This window comes from Argentina silus (genome assembly GCF_951799395.1).
Source record: "Argentina silus genome assembly, chromosome: 2".
NCBI classification, from domain to species: domain Eukaryota; kingdom Metazoa; phylum Chordata; class Actinopteri; order Argentiniformes; family Argentinidae; genus Argentina; species Argentina silus.
The window spans coordinates 18,379,195-18,400,637 of NC_139656.1; the positions used below are offsets into that span (position 1 = coordinate 18,379,195).

General features: G+C 39.2%; 2 protein-coding genes across 4 annotated transcripts in view; one reads left to right on the forward strand and one right to left on the reverse strand.

Annotated features, from left to right (window-relative positions):
- The window catches only part of itfg1 (integrin alpha FG-GAP repeat containing 1), a 97,047-nt gene extending 91,479 nt beyond the window's left edge, over nucleotides 1–5,568 (reverse strand). Inside the window, exons 1-6 of the mRNA XM_083664941.1 lie at nucleotides 5,369–5,568; nucleotides 4,647–4,731; nucleotides 4,313–4,452; nucleotides 4,142–4,199; nucleotides 3,937–4,017; nucleotides 3,565–3,659 (exon numbers count right to left, since the gene is read on the reverse strand). Of these exons, the coding sequence (XP_083521067.1) occupies nucleotides 3,565–3,659; nucleotides 3,937–4,017; nucleotides 4,142–4,199; nucleotides 4,313–4,452; nucleotides 4,647–4,731; nucleotides 5,369–5,552 (643 nt within the window). The 5' untranslated portion in view covers nucleotides 5,553–5,568. The remainder of the gene's footprint in view (nucleotides 1–3,564; nucleotides 3,660–3,936; nucleotides 4,018–4,141; nucleotides 4,200–4,312; nucleotides 4,453–4,646; nucleotides 4,732–5,368) is intronic.
- Nucleotides 5,569–5,832: 264 nt separating this feature from the next.
- phkb (phosphorylase kinase, beta) overlaps nucleotides 5,833–21,443 on the forward strand; it is a gene marked incomplete at its 5' end in the record, with an annotated part of 67,959 nt that continues 52,348 nt past the window's right edge. For 2 of the 3 annotated variants that reach the window (XM_083697389.1, XM_083697387.1), the window contains 7 exons: nucleotides 5,844–5,907; nucleotides 9,169–9,255; nucleotides 12,786–12,924; nucleotides 15,431–15,530; nucleotides 18,373–18,480; nucleotides 19,086–19,166; nucleotides 21,268–21,383. In XM_083697389.1, the coding sequence (XP_083553515.1) occupies nucleotides 5,844–5,907; nucleotides 9,169–9,255; nucleotides 12,786–12,924; nucleotides 15,431–15,530; nucleotides 18,373–18,480; nucleotides 19,086–19,166; nucleotides 21,268–21,383 (695 nt within the window). Of the gene's footprint in view, nucleotides 5,908–6,796; nucleotides 6,901–9,168; nucleotides 9,256–12,785; nucleotides 12,925–15,430; nucleotides 15,531–18,372; nucleotides 18,481–19,085; nucleotides 19,167–21,267; nucleotides 21,384–21,443 lie in introns of all 3 variants that reach the window. The other variant, XM_083697388.1, reaches the window with a different exon arrangement.

Sequence of the window (21,443 nt, forward strand, 5' to 3'; positions counted from 1 at the left end):
TGGCAGTGTTGACATTATTTTGTGTTCCCTCCTTGTAGCCTGAAAAAATAACCATAAAAAGTGTGAATGAAGCAAAACCTTTATTCATAAACCTTTTACTATGACACTCTGGTTGTCTCTGTTTTACAGTGCTGTGTCCCCGCTACGCACAAGGAGGGCTTTTCTCTTGGTGCAATCACCTTCTGTGACCAAAGAGAACAAATATTTGGGCACCATTACCTAACGTAGTGTAATTCACTTACTTCGAACACAAATTTTACCAATAGGCTAAGACAAAATATTTGCACAGGCTACAAATGTGACTGGCTATAAACTAGGTTACACAACTCTGTTTTCCATATTGATATTGGCCAAGTTTCAGTATTAAATGATGCTGCATAACAAACTTCACTCACATCATATTATTCCCAAATGCATTAGGCTATAGGCCTACCGCATTAGGCTACACTCTTACAGCTGCATTCATAGCCAGATTGAAAAGTTACCGGAACGCGTAGTGCTTATTTGATTCATGATCAGTCTTGCTTCTTACAGCTTTGCATGATTTCTGAAAATTGTATTCCCAAATTCGTTAGGCTATAGGTCTATTGCATTATACTCATAGCTCTCAACATGGCACCCTATTATGACGTTTTAATGATCAATTGGCGTCATCTCAAAACTCTGAAACAATCTAAGTGGCAAGACGCATTAACAAAATTGGCCCAATCAGTGTAATTCTGTGAATGCTGCATCTATATGGCAAGACGGATCATTCCCCCAAGTTTCAATTGTTCCAGTGGTGTCAGAGATAAAGTGGTGTGACATACGAACGGACAGAGACAAAATCATAGTCCCCTCCCTGATTTCATCGTGGGGGACAACAACAACTCATAGGCTACTCTTCACGTAATCCAGGCTGCCATTATTGTTAATTCAGAATTAAAAAAAAAAACATGAATTTCAATACAAATGAAATTCAAATATACAATTAATATTAGCTCACAAATGGGACAAGTGGAGATGCAGTTATGAGTTACTGTTTCACAACAATCTTATCCATTAGAATTGCTCAACGATACACCTGGTGGTTGTTTTGCCGAGGTGAAATACCTCAAATAAAACGTGAAAAAGTCAAGCTGACTTACTACTTCTGTGGCGGTACCGCCACGCTACCTTTGCTCAACCATAAACCTTTTAAACTCTCACCTACTGTACCTGGTAACACTTTACAATGATGGGCACACCACAATACATTCTTCACTCCTCATATAGGAAAAAAAAAATCTCATCAACCAAACTGTGATTTAGCAAGGAATTCTAACCTTTCAGATACACATTGTCCAGGTGGGCTGGCATGTGCAAAAGATCAGCTTAAAGATCCATTATTATGATGGGGTTAGATTGCCACAGCCGATAAGCAAATACCACAAACAGAGGTTTGCTGTAGGTCGGACACGAGATAATCCTCTGTGATTGGTCTTAATATGAGATTATATATATATGCCATTTAGCTCACGCTTTTATCCAAAGCGATTTACATTGCAGTGAGTGGATACATTTTTCAGTATATATGGTCCCAGCGGGAATCAAACCCCCAACCTATGCGTTGTTAGCGCCATGCTCTACAAACTGAGCCACAGAGAAAAAAAAGAAACTAAACTAACCCTAACCCGAAGACCTTAAGTCTAAGTGGTAAGGGTTATCAGGTGGTATTTTGTGAAAGAGAAAGGCAGTAAAACAAGACAATTTATTTATTCAGTGGTGAGGAAAATGGGAATTTCTCTCTCTCTTAGTCAACTTGAAAATTGTTTGTAATATATATTTCAATCCAATTGTTAGGAGCTTAAGGACCAAGTCAGCGCACACAGAGAATAGGAAAATAATTTAAATAATAATAATAATAATGAAAAATGGCCAAACATGTGCATCATCGACTGACGGCTGCACAGCTGAGATGACACAGGAGAGCGGTGACAACAATAACAACCATGGCTATGTCTCAATCCAAATGTAGCTGCCTGCTGCCTCTCTGTCTCCAAAATCACTATCCTTCTAAGGTATTGTTTTTGTGTGAAAAGGAATCTGTATCACATCATACATGTTCACGCTTCATGCATGGAAAAGACGTGATTCTTGTTGCTAGGCTAAAACAGATTTCACTAGAACAACATGTTTTCTATCCTTTTCACTTTGCTTTGTTTTAAAGGCTAAATCATATTATATATATATATATTATATATATATATATATATATATATATATATATATATATATATATATATATATATATATATATATATATATATATATATATATATATATATATATATATATATATATACACACACACACACACACACTCACCGGCCACTTTATTAGGTACACCTTGCTAGTACCGGGTTGAACCCCCTTTTGCCTTCAGAACTGCCTTAATTATTTGTGGCATAGATTCAACAAGGTGCTTGAAACATTCCTCAGAGATTTTGGTCCATATTGACATGATAGCATCATTGCTGCAGATTTGTCGGCTGCACATCTATGATGTGAATCTCCCAGTCCACCACATCCCAAAGGTGCTCTATTGGATTGAGATCTGGTGACTGTGGAGGCCATTGGAGTATAGTAAACTCATTGTCATGTTCAAGAAACCAGTTTGAGATGATGTGAGCTTTGTGAAATGGCGCGTTATCCTGCTGGAAGTAGCCATTAGAAGATAGGTACACTGTGGTCATAAAGGGATGGACATGGTCAGCAACAATACTCGGGTAGGCTGTGGCATTTAAACAATGCTCAATTGGTTAACGAGCAGTTGAACCTAATAAAGTATATATATGTGTGTGTGTGTGTGTATATATATATATATATATATATATATATATATATATATATATATATATATATATATATATATATATATATATATATACATACATACACACACACACACACACACACTTCTCATGTCTTGAATGATAAGGTGGATAGAGCTTTCAGTCCAAGATGAGTTGCTAGCTCCTTAAAACTGGGGCAAGTGGAGACGAGATTGCCATTCCCTACAAAATAGAGTGAACTTCGGGAGTGGATTTCTACAAATCAGTGTTCATTAATACTCCCACTGTAACTGTCTCTCTCGCACTCATTATTGGAAGTTGAGACACACATTTGGCATGGTTAGAATGTTGAGATTCTCAGACTTTCAACAGCTATCAGAACTCAAAATATGTTTAGTCACAAGCAACTGAACATGATGGAGCAAGTCATATTTCTTTCAGAAATTGTAGTACTTTGCAGAATTTTGTACGTTAATGTCTTATTTAGTACTTTCCTGTGCCTTATTGTGTACTGTTATTATTCTCTTTTTATTCCTATTCTTACATTTAAACTGCGATGTTGATGTTCATTGTACTGTTTACATCTTTATAATGTGCATATGATAAGTAAACGTTGATTTTCCATTCCCTTTCCATACATACAGACATCAACATTCTTTGCAAAAGAAGTGCTGACCACTGACCAGTCAGACTTGCCAAAAATATGAACCATTATTATGACATCACTCATTTGCTATGTGATCTGACTCACCAGCAGTAAAATCATTGTTCAGGTCAATGAAAGCATTGGAATGGGGAATTTGCATCTTAACAGGGGACCCAAGAGCTTTCTGCCATACCGCGCTCCTGAGAGGAGAGAAGACAAGAAGGATATTTACATTCTGAAAACACAGGATACTGTAGATATCTGTAACTTAGGACAATACAGGACCTCAACAGTGGAGCTTTATTGTATTATCTATAGTATTTCACTGCATTGCAGGCAGTTGAGGTCTGACAGGAAGACATGTATTAAGCAACATGTATGGGGACATTAAGCAACATGTATGGGGACTGCGAAATATGAATCATCATCTCTCTCGTCACTCCACAGAGGAGGAGAGTGACTTAGATTCTACCTTACCGTCCGGTGAGATAGCAGACTTCAGTGGTGGAATCAGAGAGGATGACACCAAAAATATCTGGAATCATGTCTCCGTTAAAACTGAAATTAAAGACCACAGAACAACGTTTATTACAACTTCAAAATATGACAATACTGCTTGTATGGAAAGTCATCATAGAAAACTAATTCTATACGTTACAAACTATTTGCATTCATAACTTACTCCATCACCAGAGGCTGATCCACAAATGTCTTATTGAGGTCAACTCGCCCACTTACATCTGAAAAAAGTTACCACATAGAACTAATGATAACAAAGTATGATACAGTACAGTGCAGTATTTTTCTACATGCCTCAAAATGGCAATATACTGCATTAGATCTACAATCTCACCCAGAGTTTGGTTATTTCCCCAGAAGACAAACACCATGGTGTCAGTGGTGGCCCTGGTCTTGGCCTGAGTAGTGAGAAGCACATCCATCTGAGAATCTCCATCATAGTCTCCAGGGACCACACTCGTTATGATGACATCACTGTAAAAAAAGAAAGACATTCAGGAAGTGTCAACTATATAGACTAACACAACCATATTAGTCAGAAATGTAATACTGACGTTTTCTAGTACTAGTTATGATGATATCACTGAAAGAGGAAAAGCATCCACCAAATGTCTGCTATTAATGGGAAAATGAACACAGTGGGAAAATGAAATAAGGACTAAACTTACCTTGGCAACAATTCTTTTGTGATATGTACTTTCGGTTTGAAGTATGGGGCTTTCAGATCAGCTAAGAATATCACCAATTCAGATTCTGAAACAGAGAAGTACACTATCAATGACATAATAATCTTACATGTATGTTAAAAAAAAAAAAAAAAAAAAATGCAAACATTTCTGACATATAATTGTGTTATATGCAGCATTGCATGTATTGTGTGACCGAAGCAACAGTAACATTACAAAACAAACACATTTATGCAATGTGGTATACAAGCAATGATACACAGGAAGCTAGTCGACCAATGTCAAATAGGCCTCTAGAATATAGCCTACATTGTGAAGGCAGCTGACTGCACCACCAGAGGATGACACAAGACAGTTAAAGAAGGGTGTACAGTAGCTAGTACAGTAAGGCATAACGGTATCTGTGTGACACCCGAGATGGCTTCCGAGTAAACTATGTACAGTAACTATTATAAGCAGACATCCTATAGTGTAGCTTATTAAGCTTTAGCCACTGACTGTACTACTGTAGCTAGAGAAACGCAGCAATACAGTACATGTATGCATTGCAGCTGAGCTTACAGACATCCCTTGGCGTCATAAGTACTCTTCACAATTCCAATGTTGTGTACACTATTAGGGTTAAAGTATCATTATTACAACGTTGATGTATAGTAACATAAACAAACAAGCAAGACAAAACAGCATTGCTAGCAAGTACTGACGTTCTCGGATGATGAAAATATCTGTCTGTTTATCCGAGTTAAAATCCCCAAACGCAGCCACAGTTCCATAATTTTCTGACCCGAAAAGTTCTGTTGTTACATCTTGAAGTGCTAATACAGAATACTGTCCTGCAAAATAGATAGTAAATACAAAGATTTTGATAAATAATATCCACATCCTCATTCTGGTTCAATTCAAACAACACAAACTGGAATACTGCAGCGCGATTTACGGCAGGGTGGAGCATCATTTAGACATTTCAAACCGCACGAGATTTTTCTAAAAACTCAATCCACGTATTAAGATAAGGACATTTATAGCACAAAAGAGGAACACATACAAGACTGGACAAAAAATAATAATATGTATATTGGTGCTAAAGAGGTTTCATCGTCTTTTGGTTGTGATGTGACATCACACTATCAGCGCTTCCTAGTTTACAGCAGTGTCGCAAAGTGATGTTATTTGGTAAACATGGCAAGCTTGGCAGATGTCGGATGGAAGCTCCTGGAATTCAAAGCCAGATCAAAACGTTCAGGTTTGGAATATTCACTTGCATGATATTATGCATCACTGTAACATGCTCGCTGGTTGTTGTTTTTTGCAAACGGTTGCAAATGTCTGAATGTCTGTATAAACCAGCGAACACTAGTTAATTTCCTCGCCTGTCATGTCCCACCACTGCAGTGGGCACGAGCATGAAAGGTCAGACTCACAAGTTTGCAGTGCTCAGGCGCTATTTTAAGACCTTCACATCAAGGCCTGCCTCTATACTATCCTCACAATTTGCCTCACATTTTAAACAGTAATGTCATATTTGTATAATGGAGGCCTATCGATTACATAACTCATTCAACAAGCTGGATGCCTTCAACCTACAGTACTACTCAGAAACCATAAAAATAATTGTATTATTATATTTTTTCCTCCTTTTTTATTTTTGAAATAAGTGATAACCATAGCTGTCATGTTCAAACTATAAATAAAATACAGCTTACAAGGTAAACAACAACAGCTTATATGAATCATGCCTAAAACGTGATAATGCATAGATGTAGTTTTCATCACATACTGTATAAAACATCCTAGTATGACAAACATTGTCCTGACGAATTGGTCTGGATCCGAATACATGTGAAGCACAGTAACAGAGAAATCTAGGACATTATTTACATCATTCATCCAAACAGCCATTTCCAGTTTGCTGTCATCCTCACCATTTAGTCTAGTCTATGCAACCATTCAAATAATTTTCAGTAATATTTTAATATTGATAGTCAACTGCATTTACTAAACAGGAATAGTTGACATGACACCCATGGCATTGTAATCTGTTGCATGTCTGTTTTGTAACAACCAAACATTAACTTGCTGGTGTGTAATTCATTGTTGATTTATTTACTAACCCCCCCTGTGAATTACTGTAGATTTTTAATTTAGCTGAGAGACGAATGTCCTTTACTTCACCTTTTGAAAATGGCCAGCTCAGAATGTGAGATTTCTGGAGCTCATCGGAAACTTCTCAGATATGGTAAGTAGTGATTTGAGTTTAAGTAAAGAAGTAAAGTCCACCCAATCCCTGAGCCTTTCTCATTGCTATTAAACTAAATCTGGACACAATGTAATGAATATTGCATTATATTGGATCATGGATATCTGCGTTCATTCATATATTTGGGAGTTGATTAATTAATTAACGAACAAAAACTAAAACGACCTTTGGTGTACGTAAAATTTCCCAATAAAATCAAATTGTATTGTCCCAATTGTCCACACAATGCAAACTAAACATTTTAAGACATTTCTGACATTATCTAGAAATAAAGACAGTGAAAATCCAATTGCATTAATAAACACACCCATTTGCTTTGGCACTCCTAAAGAAATGAAAACAATTGTGCATGAGGGTGAATACACTGAAATAAGAAAATTAGATGGGATCTTGACAAAAATAGATCACAAACTGTTTCCTAAATATATCGTGTGTCAAGAGACAAGATGTTTTTAGAAGTTTGGCGGATTTTAGCATATACTATTACAAACACTAATGCGTTTCTCAAGCAAAGATACTACCTAAGCCAGAAACCTTACTATTCAAACACAAAAAAATTGTGTAAATAAGGTTTAAAACACTTTTCTGTTGTTGTTGAAGCATGATCTGGAGAGGGAAAACATAGGATGTACACATTATGTTTCAAAATGGATGACAACCCCATATCTGTCTCGGGGGGTGATTTGGCTACGTTAGCTAGGTCACAAGCAATCTGACTTAAACTGCATATTTCTCCATAACAAAATGTTCTACTTCTATCTTGTACTGTAACTCACAGACAACATGGGTACACAGAAAAGCATTTTATGTTTGCAGAGTAGTATTTTAAAAGCAGTCCCATTCAATCCAGCATTAAATGCCCATGCAAGCCAGTTTTGCGTTCTGGCTTTTCTTGAAAAAAATACTCATGTAGAGTGATGACGTTAGTCATTCACAGAGCTATTTGGGAAAGTAACACCAGATATAGCGAGGAGCAATTATCAATAACATTTGTTGAAAGGTTGTCTCAGTAGCAAAAAAGCCAGTGAAGGGGGTACAGAGGGTTATATTTGACTCTGAAACTTTACAAACAAGCTAGCGATGTCACATTTTGCAGCTCTATAGCTGTGTGAAATGTCATACATCACAGCACGTGGGAAATTGTTTTAGGAGGAGCTAAGCAAATAGAATGTATCACCCAAAATACACTTTGACCTAAATGGCAATGATCAGACTTGAATCATTGTGCAATAATATTGTGCAGCACTGTGATGTCATATATCAGCTAGAAAAATCTAAATTACTAATGTGGGCCTTTAACAAATATTGAACTCTCAGTTAAGTTAATTACAAGATTGTTTCCAAGCAACCGGATGCTTGCCATCCATGTGTCTCTATACAGTACAAATTAAATAAAATCTTTAATTTGCAGATTAGACTCACTGTTTTGCAGAGTTATCTTTAAAGGAGATGGCTTTGTCCTATGACTTAAAAGATGATGGGAATTATGGTAATTTGACTGGAAATTAATGTGAATTTTTCAGTACCTGAAGTATTGACCCAAGGTCGATCCCATTAAAATGTAAATCACTCCAAAGTTAAATGTATCTGAAATAGTGGGCCAACAGATGGTGTTCCCTTGAAATTCACTTTGGTCTAAAGAAGCCTGGAAATCTCTGAAATAACAAGTTCCATTATCCTTTGAATTTGTGCTCAGCATCTCTGAACTCACACTCAGTGCTGGAGGTCTATCATGATTTGCAGTGACTAAAATGAATGTTGAAAATGGGGCTTGTCGTGATTGCATGCTTTAATTAACTTGTATTTCTTTTGTGATCTGGACTGTTCATTGCATTTTGAGGGAAATCACAAATGACTGTTAATAATCTTAATTATTTTGACAATGTATTCATGTTAAAAAAAAGTTGCATATTATGTTCGCCTTAAATCAGATACATATCTACTGTACAGTAAGTGGTGATAACATCAAGCCTGGCATCATCTGATACCCCCATCCTCTGTAAGTTGTCAGGGAGTTTTACTTTGACAGACAGATACTGTGTGATATACTTTCCACTCGGCTGGGCAGTATTTGCTCTTTCCATTGGTGTCGCCTCAAGTAATTTGAAAGCATTGCAATACTATTAAAGAAAGCAATACTATTAAAACCTAGGTCTGATATGAACACAAGGAAGCCTTAGAAGCCTCAAACTGAGCCTTAATTCGGTCATGACTTGAATGTCGCCCTTTTTTTGTATCTTTCCTCAGGTTCTATCTATGAGCCTCTGAAGCTCTCCATTCTCCACCGAGAGGATGAGCCACTGTGGGAGATACTCGACCGCTACTACAATGCTGGTAACTACAGTACCATTGAACGATGCTATTGTATCAATAAAACAGCCAAAACCTTTCCAAGCTTATTCCAAGCAGTTGGAGGTATTTAGACGTTTTGCATGGTCACCCAGCTCAGATTGTGTAGTACAGCACCTACTGTACTTTCAGGAGCCAGTTATTAATGCTTTATAAATGCACTTATAAATGCTTTGAAAACTAACTCTGATATGAAATCACGCAACAGTATGTGCATGATGGTTGCACAGTGGTTGCACAGTTGGGAAATTGTATTTACTAGTTTTTACACTGGATTTGTAATTATGGGTGTAATTACTCTTAATTAATGTACTCTATATATGCCTCTATTCTAGATTTACCATCATGACTACCCTCATCAGATATGGTAGAAACTGAGACTCTCCACTTATTGATTAATTCCTGGTATGGCAAGACCTCATTGGACAACAGCGATAGCAGACCAGTTTTCTCTTCATTGTTTTCAATAGGAGCACCACAAAGTTTGCCCAAATATGACAATTGGACAGTGCTCCAACCCTCTCTGGGTACACTATAATAATAATTGAAAACATTTTGAAAATTTATTAATTAACAACAACAATAATATTTCATGATCATTTTCTAATACTATAATAATTGAAAAATATTTCCCTATAGTCCAATGAGTTCCCTATGTTGTCCAAATGGTACAATGGTAGAATGAAAGAGACATAATGCACAGGCAACGCTGTACTACAGTATGAATCATAGTCTGATGCAATGATGGTAAAGGTCTGTAGGTTTGGATTTAATGGCACCTACTGGGAGACAATCTACAGGTCACTCTGTATGTTACAGCATATGGTTATAGTTCAGCATGTTGGGCCACACACCATTTCCACAGGTGAACGCACCATTGGCAGACATGTCACACCCCATTGGTCAGTTGTGATAATGGCGGGAGGGGAAGAGGTGGGGGTTATGGCAACAAACACTTTCTAACTGCCTTTGCTCTGTGGTAATATAGGAAGTGGAAGTGTATTGTCTTACATTGTCAGGCTATGAAGAACAGAATGTGCTATGAGTATGAATTGAACATGTAGGTGTACCTATTATCAATAAATTATAAAATAATCTTGACTGAGTCATCAGAGCTTTTGGGGGAGCATGGTTTATAAATGTTATAAGAATAATTTATTACTCCTATAAATCTGTTTCTCACCGCAGCCCCGTTGGCATAAGTGAATAAACTATTATTTACACATGCATTTTACATTCAGCTTACCCCTTTAGTTTCATATCCTTTGTGATTCACAGAAAACATTGTTATCACCAATGCACAGGCAGTGAAAGAATACATTTGTACCTCAGGGGTAATGAAATTAAATGACGATTAAAGATCTTGTATGTTTTTCTATTTGTATTTGTACTAAAGTTGCAAGTGGTAAAGCAAGGGGCATTACATTGCTCTTATGATGTGGTGCAGACTTATTTAGTTACATTATAACAATTGTGAGATAAGAATGTTAGGGACATCACTGTCCCTCAGAGTTTTTAGTTTTTTTTCTCTCCTGTGGCTCTCGGGTTTCCTATTTATGTTGTAATGTGGCCACACTTCAGTGCCTCTTTGTTGTCTTCTGCTGCTTGATTATAATGGAGGCACAGTGCTTCTGCTATCTGTCCCCTGGCTCCAGGAGATTAAGAAATGGGAAAACAAGCTTTATATTTTGATGAGGAGTTCCCTCTGTCTACTTCTTGCGCGCACACACACACACACACACACACACACACTTTTCTGTCACACACCATCTCTCTCTCTCTCTCTCTCTCTCTCTCTCTCTCTCTCTCTCTCTCTCTCTCTCTCTCACCCCCCGTCCCCCTGTCCCCCATCCCCCCCGTCTGCAGAGAAATGGCCCATTCTAAGAAACAGACTGTGTATATGTCTGAAGCATTAGCTGTTGATTTGGTGGAACATTAGGTTGATGGATGATAAGAGAGCCGCTGTTAACATCAGTTGATTTGCATCTAGAGTGCTATGTGTTTGGAGTTGGAAAACATAGTAATATTATTGTATATATGAGTTTTTGACTTACTGTGGTGATACATTTGATTGAGTATGGTGACCTCTCTACCTGATACAAGGTAATATGCTTCTGAAATCGAGAGAGAGAGAGAGAGAGAGAGAGAGAGAGAGAGAGAGAGAGAGAGAGAGAGAGAGAGAGAGAGAGAGAGAGAGAGAGAGAGAGAGAGAGAGAGAGAGAGAGAGAGAGAGAGAGAGAGAGACCCAGCAGCCTATGTGGTCAGAGTAATCCTCAGTGGTGGAGCTACTGAGGGGTTTATTAATATTCTACTTAATTCCCCCCCCCGTCACCTCTGCCTCAGCCCTGCTGACTTTGTCTCTTTGAATTGACCCGGACTCTGTAACAAACGATTGTGCAAAATGAATGTCCCCTTCATTTGCATTGGCATAATGTAGTGATGAAAAATGAAGTGGGCTACTCAGACTGATTATTCATTGGTGAGCGGGACCACTGAAGGGGGGTGGAGTGGGGGGTGGTGTGGGAAACAGATAAATCGCTATGACTTCAAGGCCTTCTGTTTTAGTGAGACTTTCAAGGACAAAACATATGGCTGGTTTGGACACAGATTAAACCTACTCCTTAGACATAAAAAGCATCTTCAATGGAGAGTTTGGGATTCAGCCCAGGACTTGTTTTAGCCACATCCTGGAAAGCGCCCCTCAGTCCATTTAAAGTCCCCTGTTTAATTGTATGCTGATGGAGAGTAATCATTTTACTATTTTTACAGTGAGACATTTGAGTTCCTCTGGAATGTACTTATGTGAAGTTATTGCCACATTTAGGCCTGCATTTTCAGTCACATTCCCATTAATATGATGTGGGTCATTCCATCTAAGCCATGACACCCATCGTCTTAGATTGTTCTGAAATGGTTTCTGTAGTTAGAAACAAATAAGATAGGTATTGCTGCATCATTATTTTGTAGAAATATATTTTAATCTCTGAGAAATAAGCTAATTGATTGTACCCAAATTGGCCATTTTCATTTTGTGAGATTCATACATATTTGGTCCAATTTGGATGAGGAATCTAAAACAATGGTCAAAAGTCATCCATGAAGCCTCCAGATCCCTGCTTTAGAAGGTTTTAGATCAGCCAGTATGGAATATCAGTTCTCTGTCTGACAAGTAATATGAAGCTACGGCTTGGAGTTTTGTTTCTTCATACTATGTAATGTATTTCTGATTAATCTGGTAAAGGTATTAGTCATTGAAGTTTGCCTAATGTCTCATTATACAGTGTGATAGTACCAGATTCTGTAGATTTACTAGATTGGACGTTGAAATCCTGTTTTGTCCGTTGATTTGACATGGAATGACCCGTGTGAGGTTCAATATCATTCAATGCCCTGTATTGTATATTTTTGATCTACTGCACCATCCATCTTGTCACATTTTGGGAAGTGATTTGTGATAAAGCATTAGAGATCACCTCACCTGTATGTCTCTCTCTTCTGCCTCTATCCCTATCTAGTGAAGACCACCATTCTTAACTACCAGAGCCCTACCACGGGCCTGTTCCCAGTCAAGACATGCTCCACCTGCAAGGAGGCCAAGGTGCGGGATTCCCTCTACTGTGCTGCCAGCGCCTGGGCTCTGGCTCTGGCCTACAGGTGAGATAAAGCCTACAATACATACTTACCATATTGTGGAATGTTTTTTCTGATCTATATTAAGCCTACTCCTGCCCTGTGCCCCAGATCTGAGAGTATGCAACTAATGCTAACTACCATATCGTGTTGCACGATGTACCGGTTCTACAAAAGTATCACGATACCCTACTTTGAAAACGGTTCTATACCAAGAAAATGTAGAACAGTTTTTAAATAGTTTTATAATAATAAAAAAATACCATAAATGCCTGACGCAGTATTTACTTTGAGCTGTGTGGAATATTATCATACAAGTGTAATTTGTCTATATGCTCACGGGGGGCAGGGGGGCAGTGGCTCTGGCATGCACTCTGCATGCATAGTGGGCGTGTGTGGCTGGGAAAGACAACGCTAAACAATCGCACACGGCATTGACATGGACAAAAGGATGGAAGCCGCAAGTATCGATGCTGGCCGTCCCCAGCTTGTTGATAAAAAGGATGCCAGAAGTGAAATCTGGCATTACTTTGCTTATAGTGCCAATGATGACGGCGAGCTCACCGAAATCACAAAGCCTATTTGTAAAAGCTGTTACAAGGCCATGCAGTCAAAGGGAGGCAAGACGTCACATTTAGCCAAGCATCTCTCCGATAGGCATCCCAACCTCTTCAAGGAGTTAAAATCACAACAGGTATATAGGAATAGGTCTGATAGCTAAGGATATGAAAATAAGAATTTCCATGTCCTGTTATTTAATAGGATATTCTTTTCCTTTTCCTGATGTTTTTTTGGTTGTCGGGTATCATTTAAGAATTGAAATTGTGATACTTAACCTGGTATCAGTATCGAAGTCAAAATGTTGGTATCGTGACAACACTATTACCATACCATGTTGATGACACCTAATCCTCTCACACCTACAACAGTACAAAGAGGGCTAGGGGTTCATTTGAGATCCCAGGCTAGACTAAGAACCACTTTCAACAAAGGGTCTCCAATTGAACATGCTTTTTAGTCAGACTGTTCCTATTTGTCTACAGTTTAGCCACCTGTTGTAAAAAGGTCCAACCTTAGTTAATGAGTATTATTTTTAATCAAGGCAGTTTGACATCTATTGTAATCACAGGGCCTTAGTGCCCACTACTGAGCAGTTTGTTATATAGGACAACTATAGATCTGGTATATCATGGCTGAAACAGTATAGTTGTATTTTGCATTTTCCCTTAACTATGCTAATATTGCTGAGCACATACGTACTGTATATCGGCGAGTTTATCGTATTGGTTGTATAGTGTTCCAATACATCAATATTTATCTATATCGGCGTATTAAATGTGGTATTGGTCAGGCTCAAATTAACAGTACAGTCTTCCTATACAGTAGTGGTCTACAACACATTCCCTTCAAATTGTTTTAGCAATGTTCTTCCTCTTCCTGTTCTGAATGCTCCATTGTCCCTGATTGTAAAACAGGTCACCTCCTCTGTTCTTAGTACTATGTCCTTCACATTAAACACAGAGGGGCTCAGGTTCAAGGGGAGATCTATAGATTCTTTCAAAATAATATGGCCCATCCCCTTTAGAATGGACTTTCTTCATTACTAGACCTTGTAACAGAATACAGTAGTTTGTCGAAAACCTACTGGTGTGCGTTTTTGTCCCAGGGGACGCAAGTGTAAAAATAGAGAGTGTGAGATTCGACCAGAGGGGCCTTTCTCATCACTCATGGTTTCTTCCCATTAGCATTGTCAGCGGAATTTAATTAAGATGATTCCGATCTGACAGCACAGGCCGATGCCATTACTTACTCTCGTCTACCTCGTGACTGGAGAGAGGAGGAGGAGGGTGGGCGGGTGGGCGGGTGGAAGGATGGAGAGTGTGGTCGATGAGCATACAGTATGACCACTTCAGACCTGGGTCAAGTACATAGTACTTGAAAGCGATTGAGGTGTGCTTGATTTAGGTTTGAGTTAACCAGTGGTTCCATTCCAAGCAAATGAAATCAAGAGCAACTCAACTATTTGAAAGGATTTCACATACTGTATCTGTGTGACTCATGTCTGTGTCCATATCTCTGCTGAACTGGTGATTTAAATATAAAACTATGGTTAAAAATAAATGATTATCACTTCTGAAAACATGCTCTGCTTAGATAACAGATTGTGCTTACTGTATGTAATAATGGAAGCTTTGAGGTGATTTTCAAATGCTGAGAGATTGATGAGAGATGAAAATGTCATTGTCTGTTGTTCTTTTGGAATAGAATAGTACCAACCACATAATACTTGTTATTATTCGTCTTGATATTATTTAATTAAATTCTACTGTATGTATTGTACAAATAGATTGAAGTATCTCATCTTCATTGTAAAAGTCCCATGGTGGATAACCATTGTAGTCATTCTGTGCACTGGACTAGTATCATCTGAACTGATTTAACAAGCTTGTCAGCTCATTGAGCTGTTTCCTCTCTGTTTTTCTCTTTTCTCTTTGTTGCACTTGGCATCTATCAACACACTGCCATGCAGGCGCATCGATGATGACATGGGACGCACCCACGAGCTGGAGCACTCTGCTATCAAGTGCATGAGGGGCATCCTGTACTGTTATATGCGCCAGTCTGACAAGGTGAGTCTAGAAGCATCCACCACATGACCAAACCATAGGAATTTATGTACCACTTATACTGAATTATTCTCAGTGGTTTACAAAGTCACTGAGCTATTTACATGTATACATATATTCCAGACTTATGTATAAAATAGTAGACCTGATTCAAAATAGGGGTGATACATTTAAGCAAACAGTCGGTTTGGAAACTTGCACAATACTGATCATTTCTCACCTCAACAGACACTATCTTACTGACTGTACATGAACTGGTTTTATCTCTGTGTGTAACAGGAGAGAGGCTACCAAATTAGCTATTGTGTATTTCAGTAGTAAACCATAGAGAAAAAATAGTAGCATTTATGCTATTGTAGACATATTTTACATTCTATATTAAAACATTACTACACAGTTATACAATACAATAGAATGCTGCTCTTAAATCCTGCTACAGTATGTTCTGCTCTGTAATCATGCATCTCCTTTGCCTTTGAAATTGTTCTGTTTCATTTACCCCTGACCTTGACGACGTAATTTAGGGGAAAGCTTTTCTGTGTCTTAATTATAATGCAGCGTTTATACAGTTAATTACACAGTGCAGCTCTCATTAACATCTGTCTCAGCCTCTCACAGAGAACACGGCTTTTTTAATAGACCCACAATACAGAGAGACTATCCAGCAAATATTATAGTATTAAAACAACTACAGAGCCAGAGTAGGTATTTAGATTGTGGTCATCAGAGTTGGACAGTTAAATGAGGAGATGGGAAACCAAAACACAGTTTGAAAGGATTAGCCACATGCACACGATACCTAGTGTGATTAATCACGAGATTTGACGACAAAACTGTTTATTCAGTATGGAGCTCAGATCTCTCTCTCTCTCTCTCTCTCTCTCTCTCTCTCTCTCTCTCTCTCTCTCTCTCTCTCTCTCTCTCTCTCTCTCTCTCTCTCTCTCTCTCTCTCTCTCTCTCACACACACACACACACACTGCCACCTGCAATCTTTGTCCTACTGATTTGGAGATCTGTCAGTCTGTTAATTTGTTAATATTGGCCTGGTTTGACCAATTCCAGATAACAGCATTTCACACACAGATGTGCATTTGATTTGCACAGCTGTGTGTCGCAGCTGATGGACAATGCTCAGCAGAACAGTGTACAGTACTGAGAAAATGTTGAAATGGGCCATTTATTTTTAACGCCCAGAGTGTGCCGGAAGGGGGTGATTTGAGAATCATCTGCTTATGGAGAAATGTGAGAAGTGAACTCTACTGTAGCAGTCTGTCACTGTATGATTCACACAAAATCTCACCAGGGTTTGTTGGAGGAAGTTAAAACGTCAAATATGCCTTCTACTGTATGGTACACTTCATGACTCAAGAATTACCTAATTCGCTGTGGTTTGATGATGTCTACACTATGTGTAATTTAAATATACAATTTTGGATTGGCCACCTGATTGTTTGGATTGTTTATTGACATGCCTGACAGTGACAGTTTAATGTATTTAGAGCTATGTGTGTGTCTGTGGTCTGAGTGCTCCCTTTCAAGTGTGTAGAGGTATTCGGCAGGAGTGCTCTCCATCAGGAATGTTATATACTATTGCTATTGAACCTGTACTACAAAGTATTCAAGCCAAACTTGAAGCCAAACGTTTACCTCTCGCAAGGTATTCTCTCTGTCCACCTCTCAGCTTCCGCTGATGATGTGTTAATTATAGTGAACAGCCAGGCAGAGGTTTAAAGTTTGAGTTTGATTGTCCCCTCTGCAATGGGCTAAGAGCTGTACAGTACAGGAGGGGGAGTGGCCTGGGGGGTGTCCCATCACTGCCAGGGTGGCTAAGGTGGAGTAAGGTTTTAGGTACCTTGGAGTGTTCCTGGGGGATGAGGTGACAATGCTAAATAATTGTGAGGGTTTTTTTTAGATGAGTGGATGAGGTGGCGATGGTAACTAGCCCGCATGTCATATAGGGGGCACACTCTTATTGTCAACAACTTGGTTGCCTCTGCCCTGTGGCATCCCCTATCATGCTTTGAGCCGCCTTCAGGCCTTCTTGCATGGGTGCGGTGGTGGGGAGGTTAGGTCTAGAGCAGGCACTCTTTATGGAAGACAGCAATAGACTCCCTAGGATGGGGTCCCCCACTTTTACAGGGGTCTCCTGAGGGTTTGGAGGTTCATGCAGGTGTGCAGACTTGATCTAACAGGTTCAGGTCACTCCTGTAGGAGCCTCTGGTGTATGGGGCAAGGCTGCTCTGCAGCTGTCAGAGACTCTGGTGAAAGCGAAGGTCATCAGCCTAAAGCACCTACTGGACCTGGCTGGGCCCGTCTTGCAGGACTTGGCACGGGTGGCCGAGCACCTGCGGGTGAAGTCGGCACGGTTCATCTAGCAACTGCTGGGGAGGTGCAGACAGGCTCTGTGAGCGGAGGACTGGGAAACACTCATGGAATACAACAGTAAACCCCAGGTGGCTGATGCCAGTGCTCCCTTCCCCCGACTGGGGATTACATCCAACATACCTGTGTACAACCAAACTGGACTACAGCTTGCTTTGGAGGGCTTGGATGGGATAAGAGAGCGTGGCTGGATGGGATAACAGGGAAGGTATTGTACAAGGGTTGTGTTACCATGCTGAACAAAGACAAGCTGTAGGGCAGGGCTGACACCTCATGGCGGGTAAAACTGGGCATAGAGGAGAATGAATTAATTTGTTTTTTGATTTTGTTTTTGTTTGTTTATTTTTTGTGTGTGTCAGACAGATTTTGTGTTTTGAGAAGGTAAGGTGTGCCGTCATGTACACATGTAACATTCACTAAGTGTATTCACTCTCTCTCTCCCTCTCTTGCTCTCTCTCTCAGGTGGAGCAATTTAAACAGGATCCAAGTCCCTCCAAGTGCCTTCACTCCATATTCAACGTTGACACAGGGGATGAGGTTTTATCCTACAATGACTACAGTCACCTGCAGGTACAGTGCACACACTCATTAGCAATGTATATATTAATGTTCACTGCTGTAGCTAAATATAGATAATGGAATGGCACAGAGAGGATTCATGCATTCATTAAAGTTATTGAGAGAATGCATTACCCATCAGTAACGGGCAACAGTCATTTACAATGCAGTAGTTTTGGCATATATCACGCATATATTGAAGCTATGTCCATCCAACCAATCAACTCTACCACTCAACCAACCAACTCTCTACCCACTCCACTGAACTACCCCTGGCTCATCCTATCTATCTATCTATCTATCTATCTATCTATCTATCTATCTAATATTCTATCTATGACCTTCTTACATACTACGTACCTAACGTTCTATCTTTCCAACCTTATATCTATCTAATCTTTCAACTATGTAACCATCATCCTTATCACCATCTATCGTCCAAACCATGTTTAAACTTTTATACTACCAAAATAAGACTTTACAAGCCCTCTGGAACGTATTTTTCTAATTTGGAATATTTGTCTTCAGTTGGCGTTGGAAACACATCTAGTTTTCACCTTCATTGTTAAACCTTTACCATAGTAAAGACTGTGCCCCTCTCCCTCTCTTTCCCTCAGATTGATGCTGTGTCTCTCTTCCTGCTCTACCTGGTGGAGATGATCTGCTCCGGCCTCCAGATCATCTACAATACTGATGAGGTGCGTACTGTATGGCCCAGTTACATGACATCCCTAGAAAAAAACCCTGCAAAACAAAGCCAAAAATGAACCACAAACAAATCAAATTAAAGTAGCTGCAAGCGTTGAGAAATAGAAACAGCGCGTCTGATTTACATTTACATCTATGGCATTTAGCAGACGCCTTTATCCAAAGCGACTTACAATGAATACATTTGTTTAAGTAAGTGAATCATCTATCCATCAGTCATCATAAAATAAAGTAATCAATGCTGTGCAGAAAGCAAATACGCTCATGCAGCTTTTAGACCGAAGCAACTAGTTAGGACACCCAAATTCATAGTTGTGTGAGCATTATTTCCTTTCCATTATTTCCCCCGAAATGCTTGCTCGTAACGTGTAGTTAGAAATCTCAGTGAGTCAATCACAAAAAAGTAATTTTCCAAATTCTACAGGTGTAAGGCCAGCTTAAGTATGAGGCAGCGACCATAGAGGTGAAGTACTGTACTCTGTCTGAGGTAGCTGTTGCAGGCTTGCTGTTTATTTGTCTCCTGCTTTCTCTAGGCCTATGGGAAAATTTGTGGTTCATTAATATTTACAATATACATATTTTTCTGTAGCCTGCTAATTGAGAGCGTTACTTTTATAGACACAAGGGTGAAATTATTGCCTTTAGAAAAAGCTTTTGTTTATCTAGACTTGTTTGCCGTTCAACAACATTATGCCTTGAAGCAATCACAGTCAACATTCACTTTGTTTACACCCCCCGTCATCCCACCCCACCCCAGCGTTTATGGGGCCAGTCCTATTTGCAAGCTTGATCATCTTGCTCCTATTCGTATGCATAAGATCCAACAACAATACGTGCACAGAAGACCTTGCTTTTTACCATCCTAAAATACAAATATCAAGTTGTTGTTAATAAACCTGCATATTAGACCTACTGTGTGTGAGGAGCAAATTCACCCTACTCTGATGCTTACTGAGTAAACTGCAAAACCCTATTGAAGTGGACATGGCCCAACTTGTCCCAGAGCCATGAACCATGCAACAGTTTAACATATACCCGATCTCCCTGCTCCAGCTGTACTATGATGCCATTCGTCATATTATAGAACCAGAAGTGTACACCAACTGGTATTCATTCTTGTACAGCATAGCATAACTAAGTACTGCGCAAAGTTCCAGACTGAAAGGTTATTAGTACCCTTGCGCAAGTCCAGTTTTTTGTCACAGAGAATCGGAATATATCACTTTTTGTATAGTACTTTTTGTATACTACTATTTGTATAGTAAGAATATTATGGGACTAGGAGGCTGTAGGAGTGCAGGCTAAAATGAGGGGTATTGTACTGTAGATCTGCAGGTGTTGCAGTTCTTTTTCTCTGACTTGGTCATGGGTTCAGCATGGGGAGGAACAGAAGGGAAAGAGTGAAGAGGCTAGTAATGAGACTCTAGACTGGACAACTTTTATGACCCCCTCATCAATACCGTTCATTAAGATACTGTACACCTTGTTACGTTAATCGCTTGACTCAAGGCCAAAATAAAAGCACCGTGAGGTCTCTCTCCTCTCTCTCCTGTCCCATTTCAATATGGTGAAGGGCCTCTTCAATTCACACATTTTAAATGTAAACCCTTTTCAGTCACATCTTCTCCGGTTTATTCACTTTTATTTACATTCAAGCCCTCACAGTTATCATGCCTCTCCCTGTGCTTTCTCTTGTGGTCTGATTCATGGATAACCAGGTGAAATTACAGACATGAATTTGATTGCTTTGATGTGACAGGAGGATGTTTTTCTTTAAGAATATATATATGTGTTTAACGATTAAGTGAGGACTGAGGCCAGGGCTAATGTGTTGAATCAATAATTTAACAACATATTTTACATAACTAAAATTACATTTGAAATATTATGGAATAATCTATCCCATTTAAATGTGATGACCTTTTTAGTAAAACCAGAAATGTTGTGAGGAATAATGGGTATTTTCTTGTTTGTATGATATAGTATGCTCATCAGCTACAGTATTTGATATCGAGAGAGAGTTGAGATTGAGAGGTTTTGTTAAATATTTATTTCACAATGGAGCACGCTGTGTGTTGTTTTTGTCTGCAGGTATCTTTCATCCAGAACCTGGTGTTTTGTGTGGAGAGGGCATATAGAGTGCCTGACTTTGGCATGTGGGAGAGAGGGAGCAAGTACAACAACGGGAGCACAGAGCTCCACTCCAGGTTAGTGTTCTCTCTCTCCCCTCCATTGTATAGACACAAGTATACTACTAAGCACAGATC